This window comes from Megalobrama amblycephala, linkage group LG11, assembly GCF_018812025.1.
Source record: "Megalobrama amblycephala isolate DHTTF-2021 linkage group LG11, ASM1881202v1, whole genome shotgun sequence".
Classification (NCBI taxonomy): Eukaryota; Metazoa; Chordata; class Actinopteri; order Cypriniformes; family Xenocyprididae; genus Megalobrama; species Megalobrama amblycephala.
This window is the reverse complement of record NC_063054.1, coordinates 10883890-10898969: the sequence shown is the minus strand read 5'-3', so window position 1 is coordinate 10898969 and position 15080 is coordinate 10883890. Positions and strand designations below refer to the sequence as shown.

Sequence of the window (15080 nt, the reverse complement as noted above, 5' to 3'; positions counted from 1 at the left end):
CCATGTCATTATAGTACACAACAATACAATATACTGCAATATAATATAATATAATATAATATAATATAATATAATATAATATAATATATATATATATAATATAATATAATATACTGTATTATAATATAATATATTTCTAAAGCCATTTGATACAATACACAACAATTAAATACAATATAAGTAATTAATATAATATAATATATTATAATAATACTCTTATTTTTAAAAATGTCTATTCAATGCTTTACTTGTCTGACACAATAACAATCATCTTTATTTGGAGGCTTTTCTCAACAAATATTGATATAAGTGATTAATTGTACTTAATGTAATTACTCTGCACGTCATAAATTTATTTTCATTTATATTTATTCATTTTGACAGGCCTGCTTATGAGGTGTTTTCTTAATCTGCATGGAAAAAGTCAAGTTTAGGAGAATTAGATAGATAGATAGATAGTTAGATAGTTAGATAGACAGATAGACAGATAGACAGATAGATAGATAGATAGATAGATAGATAGATAGATAGATAGATAGATAGATAGATAGATAGATAGATATGAATTGGTACCAGCAGGTATTGAAAATTTACTTGTGTGTGCTCAATTACTTCATTTTAAAATGTAGATTACCTTTGCTGTCATCTAACGCTCACTTCAAGATAAAATTGAAAAAACTAATAATAATTTAATAACACTGTTAAATGTGATCTTAAGAAAATCCCAAGATGAGTTTAATTTTTCTGCTGTACATTATAACGTTGTGAAGCCTAAATTCACTTGTAGCATTCAAAACGCTTCATTTTAGTTGTTAAATTTATTTTAATTTATTTAGATATAAGTTTATTATTTTATTACTATATTATAATTTTAATATCTGTGCATCCCTAATGCCTCAGTGTTTATGCATATCAGAAAGTGCAAAAAGAGAAAGTATTAACAAAAAAAAAAAAAAAAAGACAGCAGCTCTGCACGAGTCGTCCGTGTGTGGGAAAGCGCTCACCGTGTTAATGTTCTCCACGTCTACAAAGACCAGCATGCTGCCGTTCTTCTCCTCCCTTCCTCTGCCCTCCTCTGTCTCTCTCTCTCTGCCATGCAGCGTGTTGCTGCGGCTGACCGTGGCTCTGACGCTGAGAGAGCGACTTGCGCAGATGAAAGCTGTGTGCCGAAGGACCCTGTGACTAAAAGATTCAGAGAAAGTAAAGATGAGTCACTGGATGTCGTGTGATACATTATCAAACACTAAATGACGTTATAGGACAATTAGTCCTCGTTAAACGCCAGACAGAAAATTTTCAAATGAAAACATATGTGCTCATGTTTGAACATCATCCACTTAACAGCATTAAAACAAAATTGCTCAGCATCAAAAATAGCAAATGAAAGGAAATGAAACCGTCTTTAACCCTCTATATGCAGTATGAGTTACATTTTTGGGCTTTTTCCTTTATTAGATAGAAGAGTCAAGGAGAGAGAGGAATGGGGTGGAGGAAAGGACCACAAACCATGACTCAAAGTTACACACTACCCACAAAGCTATGGCTTTCTTACCAATATTTACAAATTTCTACTTGGTTATCAGTTTGTCAATACCCATAAATGCTGTCATTTTGTGGGTCTCTATAAAATAGCATCCTTTTAATTAGGGGTGTAAGAAAATATCGATACATGTGAATATCGCGATATTATGTTTGGGGATACTGTATCGATTCTCAAAAACACTGCATCGATATTTATTTATTAACATCCAATATTCTTAGGTTTGTGTTCGGTTTAAACCCAACCACTCGATGTCAGTGTTATCTCAGAACGTAAACTGACGCGTAGCCGGAGAAGCGCGAGGTGCATCAATAGTGTTGGCATTAGCAAACCCAGCTCACAAGACGATAGAATTATTCTGCTCCCGCGGTATACAGAGCTGAAGTGTGTGGACTCATTTTGGCTTTAACTATAAAGAAACCATTAAGGAGATCGACTAGAGTCAGCTGTTTGCAAAATAGGCCATGTTATAATCTAAAACTCGGGAAACGCTTTGAATCTCAGAGCTCACTTAATATCCCGATGCCATCCGCACTCCTGAGAGAGTCATTCGATAGACTATGTAACGTTACTGCACTTTTTACTCAAAATACAACAAATACAACAAAAATGACAGCGGTGACAGCAGAAAGCATCTGATCATAGCTATGTGGATATGTTTGCATCAACTCTGTTCAGCACTTCAGTGAAGACATGTTTATTTAAATAGCACTTTATACAATAGACAGCTGTTAAATAGTTTAGAAATTAAAAACTGCTGTGAACCTTTAAAACATATAACTGTTACACCTAAAAATTCCTGCAGTCACTTTACTATTTTCCCTTAGATTGCACAAAATAGTGATTAGTGATATAAATGCAAATGATACTGTATCGATTAAATAAAATAAAGTTGTTTTCAGGTTTTATGCATATGGTGGTGTGTTCTTTATGACCATTTTTTCTAAAATTAGATCCTCTTTCTAAAAAAACAAAAAAAACAAGAAATATTGCAATATATCGCCTTTCTTACAGTATCGCAATATATCACAATATATCGGATCGTAACCCCTGTATCGTGATACTTATCGTATCGCCAGATTCTTTGCAATACACAGCCCTTCTTTTAACTAGAAACAACTGTATTCACAGGTAAAGTAGCTTACTTACAGAATGTATTGTTTGTTTAACTAAATCATAAAGTACTTTTATATATTTTTTACATTACAGCAATTCACTGTCAAGTGACTAAAACACCTCTAGATACATAAATTTATAACTATTACATTATATATATGAAGCGTTTTGAATGCTACAAGTGAATTTAGGCTTCACAACAGCATAAAAATGTACAGCATAAAAATGAAACTCATCTTGGGATTTTCTTAAGATCACATTTAACAGTGTTATTAAATTAATATTAGTGTTTTCAATTTTATCTTGAAGTGAGTGTTAGATGACAGCAAAGGTAATCTACATTTTAAAATGAAGTAATTGAGCACACACAAGTAAATTTTCAATACCTGCTGGTACCAATTAATATCTATCTATCTATCTATGTGTCTATGTGTGTGTGTGTGTGTATATATATATATATATATATATATATATATATATATATATATATATATATATATATATATATATATATATATATATATATATATATATATATATACACACACACACACCCCCACACCCCCCCCCACACACCCCCCACACACCCCACACACACCCCCACACACACCCCCCACACACACCCCACACACACACACACACCCCACAATCGGACTTATATCGGATTTATATCTTACAATTCTGACTTTATAATTCGCAGTTATGAGTTTATATCTCGCAATTGTGAGAAAAAGTCAGAAGAGTGAGATAAAAAGTCGCAACCACCTTTTTTATTTTTTTTATTTAGTGGCGGAAACAAGCTTCCATAGAATACAGCCAAGGAAGCTACACTTGCCTGAGGAAACCTTCTCAAACAAACAAACCCAGTCTAGTTCTTTTTATTGTCCATTATTAGTAAATGTGTAAATGTCCATGTACCTGAGTTTGGCAGTCTTCTCTATACTCTCATAGTAAAACAGGAAGTTGATTTCATGGACACCCTCTCGGTCAGGCCCCCTAAGCCACAGTGGGATCTGTAACGCCTCCCCTGGTCCCAACACACCTCGTGTCAGGGGAATCTCTGCCACCACCGGCCGGTCACCGCTGGTGACCCCGAACACTGCTGGTGACACGAGCGTCACGGTGGCCGCTGACGGGGGCATGGACACAGTCTTGTAGGCGGAGCAGTGCTCTGCTGCTGTGGGGGTCACTGGGGTGAGGTCGGAGGTGGCACTCCCAAACGTGAAGAACTCTGGGTGTGTGGATGCCACCCGAAGACCGGTGAGAGGGACCGCACTCACGTTCACAAACTCCACCCACGCTTTTCGGATCTCGCCACACAATAAACCAGTAGGGAAGTTAATGAAAAACACCTGGGGGGAAAAGAGAAATAGTGATTACACGGTTTGTCTAAGAAAGAACTGATTCCTTGCATAAATTCTGGTGCACATGTAGCTTGTTCTCGCCAAGAACCATCAATTTCAGTATATATAGAGTAAAACCGATGCCATAAACGTTCAAATCACTGTGTATACAAGCGCTGAGGATGCAATCACATGGCAGCAACCATGTAGACGTGGTTAAGATGATCAAACTGAACATCAGAATGGGGAGGAAAGGTGATTTAAATGACTCTGAACGTGGCATGGTTGTTGATGGCATAAGGGCTGGTCTGAGTATTTCAGAAACTGCTGATCTACTGGGATTTTCATGCACAACCATCTCCAGGGTGTACAGAGAATTGTCCGAAAAAGAGAGAATATCAAGTGTAGTGTAAGTTCTGTGGGCAACAATGCCCTACTGATGTCAGAGGAGAATTGCCAGACTCGTTCCAGCTGGTAGAAAGGCAACAGTAACTCAAATAACAACTTGTTACAACAGAGATATGCAGAAGAGCACAAGCAGATGGGCGATAGCAGCAGAAGACACACCGGAGTCACTCCTGTCAGCTAAGAACAGGGAATTGAGGATACAATTCACACGGCCTCACCAAAATTGGACAAGAGAACATGGGCGGAGATCGCAGGGAGCCTGGCTCCCCCATCGGCTACAAGATGTTACTATAGATTTAAAAAAAAAAAAATTTTATTCTTAACACCAAAATAGATACACATTTTTGTATTTTTTTTACATTTTAAAACGTAACCTTGTAAATAAATCCAATTAAACTTACAGTACTAACCCTTTCCCCAATCTCGTTTGCTTATGAAGTTGACACGTGATGAATCTGCATTTTGGCTGTTCGTAGCAAATGAAACTTACTGTAGCCTATGCTAAATGGCTAGTCAAAAATGGATATTCAATGTTTCTTAAAAAGTCAATGTTTCACAGGTGTTTACCCGTATTTTGAATTAGGCATTTCACTGTGAAGTTGTGCTGTGTTTTGTTTTAGGAGTGAAAGACATTTCCGTAAAATGAACGGATGCCCTGGCAGAAAATTACCAGTATACCTTTTTCGTTTTCTATGGATTTTTTTCCCTCTGCAGTGTAGTGGGTCAGGCATTAAATCAATATTATTAAATCTTAAACTGTAATTCATTAGAAGGATTTAAGACGCTTCGATATTTGACCGCTGTTTATGATAAATACAGCTGCAGTGACAGTAATTTCTTAATTAAAAACATGCAATGTTAGAGTATTTAAATAATTAAAAAAAAAATACAAATAATGGTCCTTAATCATTACTTTTTACAATGTGTTACAGTTACAAAAAATGAAATCCATTATCATTAAAGAATTTGGTAACAAACAGATTGTGAGTGATTATGACAGCAAAGGTTGGAAGTTTCAAATATAGCTAATTAATAAAAAATATATATAAATATATCATTTGTATGTTGACATATACAAATTAACTTATAAAACAGAATTTGCTACATTAGAAGCTCTAGGTGTACCCTGAAGCTCGCTTGTTTGAATGTTAAAAAGCGCAAAAAAGGGTTCATACGGTCACCCCTGATATAACATTTTCTGGAGTTGCAAAATGAAACAAAAATGAAAAATAAAAGATTGTCAACCAATTCAAGTGGAAAATAAATATTGTCAGATTATGCAATCCGTATGAAAGGTGCATGTAGACGAATACACTACTGCGGAGATGACGAGTCAGCATTGTTGAGTTAATCTCTGCAGCCGAAAACACAGAAAACATTAGCAATAAATTACTAAAATGTTGAGACAGTCTGCTTGCTGTTTTTTCACCATACATTCATAATCATTACTTTTGCAATGTGGCAAGGTGCAACGGTGGAATGTAGCAAGCTTTATGTGAGTGCTGATTAGGCTTATTATTGTGAATTATACGCTTTATTAATATAGATGTGTGATTAGTCGACTAATTGCTTAAATTAATGTCTACTAGAACATTTTTTTGTCGAGGACAGCCCTAGAAAATTCAAGTGTTTTTTAACTTGGATGCATGTAAACCGGGTGTGCCTCGTACGTCCTGAAAAGTGAAGCTGCGGGCTCTTTGATCGCCCCCTGGAGGCTGGATGCAGTACAGGGCATAAACCCCGCCCCCTCAATGCAGATGAATGAGACTTAAGTTAAAATATAAAAATAAATTCTGCTTCAAACAAAATTTTCCGAAAGAGGGTTTTGGTCATTTAAGGTAGTTGTTATCACGCCGATTTATATTCAATTGTTCGTTTGATTTTAGCTAGCAATTTGGTGCTATAGAAACGGGGCGTGTCATCGTGATTCACAGTTGATTGACAGCTTGTCTGAGGACTGTTGAGGCTTCGAGGGGAGACTGAAGATATATAACTAACTATTAATTTTCAATTTCTGTGTTATTTCACACCGACAAAATGAGTTGTTCAGCAGTAAACTGTACTAACTGACCTACAGGATCTGATGGATATCTGAGCTTTTCTCTGTAATGTTAAATGTGGACTTCATAAGCTAATTAATAAATGTTATTAGTTAAGAAAACACACCTAACGTTAGCCATGACGGGAAAAAAGCAGGTGATCGTTATCTGGCAGTTATAATTATTTTTATGGGTATAAAATAATAATTAGCAGGATAAAACTAATGATAGCCTACTCTAATTATAGAGCACTGTCTACAGCAATCGATCTCCTGTAACGTTAGTTTAACCCTTTATTTAAAATGGGAGTTTCTAGAGGCATATTATATTGAATTCATCTACTGAATTTGCTGTTTCAAAAATATTATTGCTCTAGAAACAGAACAGCCTATTATTTTATAGGTAGAATTTTAAATTACGTATAATTTATATAGCCTATTTAAAATACATCAATGATGACGCAGCCGCCTGGGCGGAAGTTTGATACCGCGACTCCGCCTCCGGGCTCCACTGATGATTGTTTCTGCGCATGCCCAGGTTTTTTTTTTTTGACGTTTTTGCGTAACATGTCAGCGCCCATCGGCGTCCGTTTTGGTTTCAGTTCAATACAATGGAAGGAAGCGGCGTCGCGGCGTCCATCTTTTTTTACAGTCTATGATGTAAATCTATTGTAGGAGACAATATATATTGGGGCACTTTAAAGGGTTAGTTCACCCAAAATGAAAATTCTGTCATTAATTACTCACCCTCATGACGTTCCAAACCCGTAATACTTTCGTTCATCTTCGGGTCACATATACGATCAAGTCTCTTCAGAAAATTAGGACTAAACCACTCAATTCATATGGATTAGTGTTACAATCTCTTTACGAACTTTAAGCGTCAAAGATAGGGCTTGGTATTGACACAATTTTCAGGATTCGATTCGATTTCTATTCACATGCTTTGATTCAACTTGATGCGATATTGATTATTTTGGATCAGTTACAGTTTATGCCAAATTTTCTAGAGGAAAAAAACTACACATGGGAGTCAGTTGGTACTACTATAATAATACTGAAGATTAAAACTTATTTATATACAAACACTTAAATTACACTCACTGATGTTTTTTTTTTTACAATAAATAAAGTTTAGACTTACATAATCATATTTCTACTCCTATTCGTTTTTTTTAATATAAACATTTAAATCGTGGCTGTCATAACTGATTTATTCAAACATTCATTAAATATTGAAGAACAATTATAATGAACATATGCAACATGCATAGCTATATTTATCAGAATGCTGATCTCTAGAGTTAATTTTTCTAGCTGACTAATGAGTTTATGGTCACTGAATATGTTTTTCTGAGGTAAATGTGACGTTACGTGTTTACAAGCTGTTTTATTGACGTCTTATTAAAAATGCTTTATTGAGGTTGAAACACTGATTGAGCGATTACACGAGACATGATACGGATTTCAGTAAGTTGTACTGTATATTTTAACATCCCTTCCGATGTTTAGTCATGTTTATTTCACGCTGTAACTGGTATTAAAGCGGAGGAGAGGATGTTCACATGCGATCGTGCTGCCGCTTCTCTTTAACTGAGGCGCTACAGCGTTTCATAAAAATGAGAATCGGTTAAAATCGAGAAATCAATATTTTTTACCCAGCCCTAGTCAAAGATCAAGTTTCGTAGCAGTCTATGGAGGGACAGAGAGCTCTCAGATTTAATCAAAAAACATCTTCGTGTACCAAAGATGAACAAAAGCTCTTACAGGTTTGAAACAACATGAGGGGGAGAAATTAATGACAGAATTTTCATTTTTGGGTAATTCCTATAAGGTCAAACTTTGATTGACTCAAACACACCTCCAGTAAGGGCATCGGAGGGGTGATAATGGGGTCCAGGCGGCGGTCTGGTCCATATCTGACGGAAGTCTTTTCTTCTTTGGTCACATTGAGTCTGGGCCCCTGGATCTCCAGATTCTGCTGTCCACGCACACACATCAGATCACCGGCCAGTGAGCCTGCAGCACAATCCGACCACATCTACAGTTAGTGTTACATCACATAAATCCCATTCACTGATGGTTTCAGTGTTTACATGTGTGTCGAAGAATGTGCGTTTGTGTTACACCTTCACTGTTGCCCACTTCTCCAGTGTCCAGGTTGTACACCACACCAAGAACATGCAACTCTCCTGTCTTACGAGGAAGCAGCTTCAAACGAGCCTGGGAAAGTGGAAGAGAGAGAGACAGCCAATTCAGTTAAAGCAATGGGGAAAAAAGAGAGACTAGAAAGGGAGAGAGAAGAGGAAAAGGTGCTCGAACCACTTTGGTCTCCTCTGGACTTATGGTGAACTCTGGAATGACTTGCGTATCAATGATGTCATTGAGGGCCGTGGTCTGGAACGGATTCAAATGCACAGAAGTTAATCAAACTGATGAGAAACTCAAAGCTGGATGCCTCAGGCACGATGAACCGAGAGACGATTAACAGTCTTACTTCTTTCAAAGACGCTGCCTCTTTCTCATTGGTGATGGTTTCTCCAGTCGTGCCTCCCTGAGGGTCTGAGAAGTCTTTCAGAGTAAACTTCCACACCAGAGACAGAGCCGACAGAGCCAAGGGAACCTTCAAGGGGTTACGGAAAACCACCTCCACAATGATGGGTTCTGTGACGCAAAACGAGAAAGAAGCCAATGTATTAATAGCAAACAACATGACAGGAGAACAATACATGACTGAAGATGTACCAAGTGAGCTGATACAGTGAAAATGCAAAAGGCTCAAGTATCCTGAAGTTTGATACGTCACAAAAATATATGTTTATATACATAATATTTATTAAGATTTGTGACAATTGTCATATTTACTTTGTTACGTTGTTAAAATACCATGTTGTGTAGGGTTTCAACAACTAATCGATAAAATCGATTATTATCGATTTTAATTGACAACAAATTTGATTGATTATTTGAGACTGCACTGTGTGCCTGGAAAACGTCACTTTACAGTAGTGAATAACACATTTCTATGGACAAAACGCATATAAAAATAAAAAAGGGGAGGACACCGAGTGAGTTGCTGCAGGAAAGGAACATGATTCAAGTTGCCCAAAACATGAGAATACTTTACATTTATAAGCCCTTCAAACAAGTTTACGCATTTATGCTTTGACCGACACGTGTGCTGTTTAATGTCTCTGACACGTGTTTATCTGAATGCATAACTTACATTTCATGGTTATATCCTTATCTGTAAATGTTAGAAAGTCCCGCGAGTATTCTCATTTTGCATATTCTAACAGCAAGGGTCTTGTTAAACTTAGACTTCAACGAACGAGCGCCGGTGGGCACATGTGTGTCAAACAGACGGAGCACAAATATACATTTAAATACATTAAAAAATAATAATAATAAGAAAAAAATAATAGATTAATCGATTATCAAAATAATCGTTGGTTGCAGCCCTAATGTTCTGTAATGTTTGTTAATAAATGAAACAAAAATCTGACTATTTGTAGTTTAGGCCTTAATTATGACTTTCAAATATACACTAACATTCAAAAGTTTGGGGTCAGCTAGATTTACATTAGGGCTGTCAAACGATTAATCGCGATTAATCGCGATTAATCGCATACAAAATAAAAGTTTGAGTTTGCATAATATGTGGGTGTACTGTGTGTAATTATTATGTGTACATATATATACATACATATTATATATATATATATATATATATATATATATATATATATATATATATATATATATATATATATATATATATATACACACATATATACATATATATATACATATATATATACATACACATACACATATACATATACATATATATATACATATATATATATATATATATATATATATATATATATATATATATATATATATATATATATATATATATATATATACACACACACACACACAAATTAATGTATATATTTAAGAGAAATATGTTATGTACAAAATATTTTTATTTATATATATAATATAAATTATATAAAAATATAAATAAATACATATACTTGTAAATATTTCTCAAATATATACATGAATGTGTTTCTATTTATATATACATAATAATTACACACAGTACACCCACATATATTAGGCAAACTCAAATTTTTATTTTGTATGCGATTAATCGTGATTAATCGTTTGACAGCCCTAATTTACTTTTTTTTTTTTTTTTAAAGTCTCAAATGCATATGCATCTTTAGTGTCACATGATCCTTCAGAAATCAATCTAATATGCTGATTTGATGCTCAAGAAAAATTTCTGATTATTTCTTATTTGAAATAGAAACTTTTTGTAATTTTTTTTTAAATTTGACCCTAAACTTTTGAATGCTACATGGCTATTAGTTACTCATTTTATCCTCAAAAACTAAAACAAACAAACAAATCTATGTAATAGTGGTAATATCAATATTGGCAATTATAATTCTTGATTAAACAAATATGATTTAAAATATTTTTATTTTTATTTTTTATTTTAGGTGCAATTTAAGCCTGATTAAATTACAGAAAAGTGTGCACTTAAACAGTTAAATATTTTTAACTGATTTAAGCCCTGTATTTTATAGAAGATTTTTTGGTAAACAAGCAAACATTTTTACTGAGCATTGAAAAGAATGAAACGGCTTATATTTTCCCTTGTTGCCTGTCTTTCACATCATTAATGAAGGACTGAGCACATTCTTGAGATGTCATTCAGTGCTGTCAAGACAATTTGCCTGCGGCTCTATTTTTATTACTCACATTTACAGCTTGTCTGATTGGCTCATATATAATATCTGTTGTTTCTATGAGCAAAGATCAGGTACATTTGAGAGAACCTAGACCAACCACTGAAATGAACTGGAATGCTATCATACAGCTTTCTCCAGGTATCATAGACTTCCTTGTCTAAACCTCATCAGAAAAAGGCAGAGAAGGATCAAAAATATGCAACAATCAAATAACTACTTGATCTCACATAAAAAAACCTCTGGAATGGAATATTTACTTATTCACATGTTTTCTTTGATGTTCTTTGCTGCTGAAATATTTGCTAACAAGGAATACAAATAAGTAAGAGCATGGCAAGGTCACCAAAGGGTGTTTGCAGGTTCTTCCTGTTCCTCTACACTCTTCCCCTCTTGCTGTGGGGTGTTGAGAGGTGAATGTTCATCCATTATAACTAATTCATTTCTATGATCAATACTAGTTTCACTTGCACTACTGAATATTCCACTGATGAGGCAAACAGGGTCAAATACAGGAAAGGGTCTCTGCGCTTCATTAGTTCTCACAGTCGGTTTCTACAGATTTCATGAAATAAAGAGGAAAGCAAATGGTGAATAATGGATTCCAGTCCAATTAAACATTGACTAATAAACCATAAACGAAGCCCCGGAAGGCATCAAAAGCAATCACTAGGCCCCTTAAGTGCTTCAAAACCTCAACAGAAACCAAGAGTTTGTTTCAATGGAGCAATCAAAGGAATGGAGATGTCTTAAAAATAAAAATCTGGAGGACCAAATACACAGCACAAATAAAAATGCTTATAAAGCAAGTGGAGGAGGGAAAACATACCCTCTACCACAGCGAGGGGGTATCTGAGGTTGTCTGTCTGGCTGTTTAAGCAGCATTGGGTGGGCTGGAAGGTGATGGGCACCGTCCCTCTGTTCGCCACGGCGACAACCTGCTCCTCCAACTCCCTCCACAGTTGGGAAAGATCACGGTCAAACTCCTGGTCCAATGAGACATGTGTTGCGGCCTGTTTCTCGCCTGTTGAAAAACAAGTTGGAGATTACAAAAATGCAACTGATTACATACAGATGAGGCAAATAATATGGCCATGAATATCTACAATTCAAGTTCAAATTGGTATGGATGTGTAAATAAAAGTTAATATTTTAATAGTGGTCACTGGCCATCATTATTAATCACTATTTTGCATTCACTAACCTTGTTAAAATTATAATAATAAGGCCTTCATAAAAAAGTATTCCATGTTATCTGTATGTATAATTATACAAGAACAAACATGGCATTTATAATATCTTGATGAAATTTATAAAAGGCACAATATGTAGTTTTTCACCTCTAGAGGTCGCCTATTCAAAACAAAGGCGTAGCTTGATGCCAAGATTGAGCGCAGAATCATGGGAGATGTTGTCTTTACCTCACAGCCGGTGGAAATGAATCAGACAGGACGATTATTAACATTACTGTAGTATGAAGCAGAGCAGGGCCGAGTGCTGTGTGAGCGGAACGAAGCCAGTAGAGCGACTTTTTTTTTTTTTTTATCAATTTCACACATACTTGCAGAATAAAAGTATTAAATTCTTTAAAAAAAAAAAAAATTATTACTGACCCCAAAATTTTGACTGGTAATGTATATTGTTACAAAATATTTCTATTTTAAATAAATGCTGTTCTTTACATTTTTATTCAAAGAATCCTGAAAAAAGTATCACAGGTTATAAAAAAAATATTAAGCAGCACAACTGTTTCCAACACTGATAATTGAGTATCAAATTAGTATATTAGAATGATTTCTGAAGGATCATGTGACACTGAAGACTGAAGTAATGATGCTGAAAATTCAGCTTTGCATCACAGAAATAAATTATATTACAATATATAATTAATTTTAATATTTAATATTTGTATATTAAAATAGAAAACCATTATTTTAAATTGTAGTTATATTTCACAATATTACCGTTTGTTCTGTATTTTGATCAAATGTGCATGCTATGGACTGGGGGAATGCACATGCAGGGGGTGTGGCCTCAATAGTCCTGCAGTAAGTAATGTGCTGTGTGAATGTCAGGGTAAAAAAATCAACTGAAATTGGATTAAATCTGGTTGTTTTAACCAAAATTATGCTGCAAGATGTTTTTTTCAACTACATTTAAGTACCCTGTTATAGGCTAACCTGCAATTTTGCAAATTCCCTGTTTATTCCCATTAATTCCCGTTAATTCCCATATATTCCCGTTAATTCCCATATATTCCCGTTAATTCCCATGGAAAGTTTCCAGCTTTGAAAATTCCCGGAATTTTGCAACCCTATTGATAGGCGACGCACAGACACAGTCCGTGTCCAGGTTAAAATTGCTTATTTCTCTGCATTTAAACATTCTTGGAAACATTTGGAATAATCTAAGTACTCAGGTTAACAAAATATATAACATTGTTCTAGAGGTTTTTGGATATTTTAATTAAAAAATCTTACATATTGTGCCTTTGATAGTCAGTAAGATTTTTCTGGAGAAAAAAAAATATATTCAGCAAGTAACAGAAGACTGTTTACATTGTTAGAAAAGATTTCTATTTCAAATAAAGGCGGTTCTTTTGAACTTTCATCAAAGAATCCTGAAAAAAAGTATCATGGTTTCCAAAAAAAAAAATAAATAAATAAATAAAAAGACGTTTTCAACATTCAACATTAATTATAATAACAAAATGTTTCTTGAGCACCAAATCAGCACATTACAATGATTTCAGATTACATTATAAAATAAATTAAAATAGAAAACACTTATTTTAAATTGTACTCTACTGGTGTCCAAATGTCTGAGATCACACAAAAAATCTAGGATTCAAAACTCAGAAATAAGCAGAATGTTTAAGGATTGAAAACAAAGCAACATTTACAGCATGACATAAATAGTGAGGAATCTTAAATGCTTCTTTCATTCATTTTATAGTCTCCTAATCAAATAATTCAATTTGCGACATTGATCATGTGAGACACTTTACAGACGAACAGATGTTCTTCTTTCACTCAAGAAACTCTTTGGATCATTCCGGAGAATATGAAGATTGAGGTTTCCTCACACATTTCTTCTATCCTTACAAATAATGGCAGTGAAAAAGGAATACTTTGTGAATTAAGAATATATAAACTCAACAGAGCTGCCTTATGTCCAATCAGCCGGTGTCTCAGAGGACATTTGGGATTCAAAGCCTAAGGCGAGCGAAGCACTGGAACAGACAACAGGTACGTTTATTTATCATTCAACACACATCACTACACCCCCATCCCTCCACTCCCTGCTCCCCCTTCAGTGTGAGATCCGGGCAAAGACTTTAATTAAAAAGGTTTTCACACCTCCTCGGGCCTGTTCTCTTCACTCCAATGTTCAGGGTTTTTTTTTTTTTACATGCGTTTGAGCTCCGTGATATTCCTGAAATGAGTCTTTTTGTTTGCTTCTCTTTAATTGAAGCAGAGCTCGTTGCAGATATCGAATGTTGTAGTCCGTGTTCTTTCTCTTATTTTAAATGTAATTTATTCTGTGAAGTGAGGGGCAGCTCCTCAGCACTGCTCATCGCTTTTGAGTCTCATTTGAAGTTTTCACTGGAAATTACTTTTTTTTTTTTTTTTTTTTTTTTATCTGAGTACATAAATGGTGCTGTGTTCATCTTCATTTCTCTGTGGGTATGATGAGAGAAAGGTCATCACAACTTAATTTGGATGTTGAAATATGTCATCCGTAACAGTTGTGCTGTGCTATGTTTATTCATGTGCAGGAACAGTCAATTGCATTACTATTCGGTTCACTTTCTAAGGGAATACGAATGCTTTTCGTGTGAATAATGACAAATTACTTTTCTTTTA

The 15080-nt window shown here is 34.9% G+C and overlaps 1 protein-coding gene across 6 annotated transcripts in view; it reads right to left on the bottom strand.

Moving 5' to 3' along the window:
- Positions 1-15080, bottom strand: part of trappc8 (trafficking protein particle complex subunit 8) — a 79154-nt gene that overhangs the window by 22965 nt on the left and 41109 nt on the right. For all 6 annotated transcript variants that reach the window (XM_048208626.1, XM_048208628.1, XM_048208627.1 and 3 more), the window contains 7 exons: positions 12044-12238; positions 8943-9109; positions 8768-8842; positions 8575-8668; positions 8307-8464; positions 3575-4008; positions 1005-1182 (listed from right to left, as the gene is read on the bottom strand). In XM_048208626.1, the coding sequence (XP_048064583.1) occupies positions 1005-1182; positions 3575-4008; positions 8307-8464; positions 8575-8668; positions 8768-8842; positions 8943-9109; positions 12044-12238 (1301 nt within the window). The remainder of the gene's footprint in view (positions 1-1004; positions 1183-3574; positions 4009-8306; positions 8465-8574; positions 8669-8767; positions 8843-8942; positions 9110-12043; positions 12239-15080) is intronic.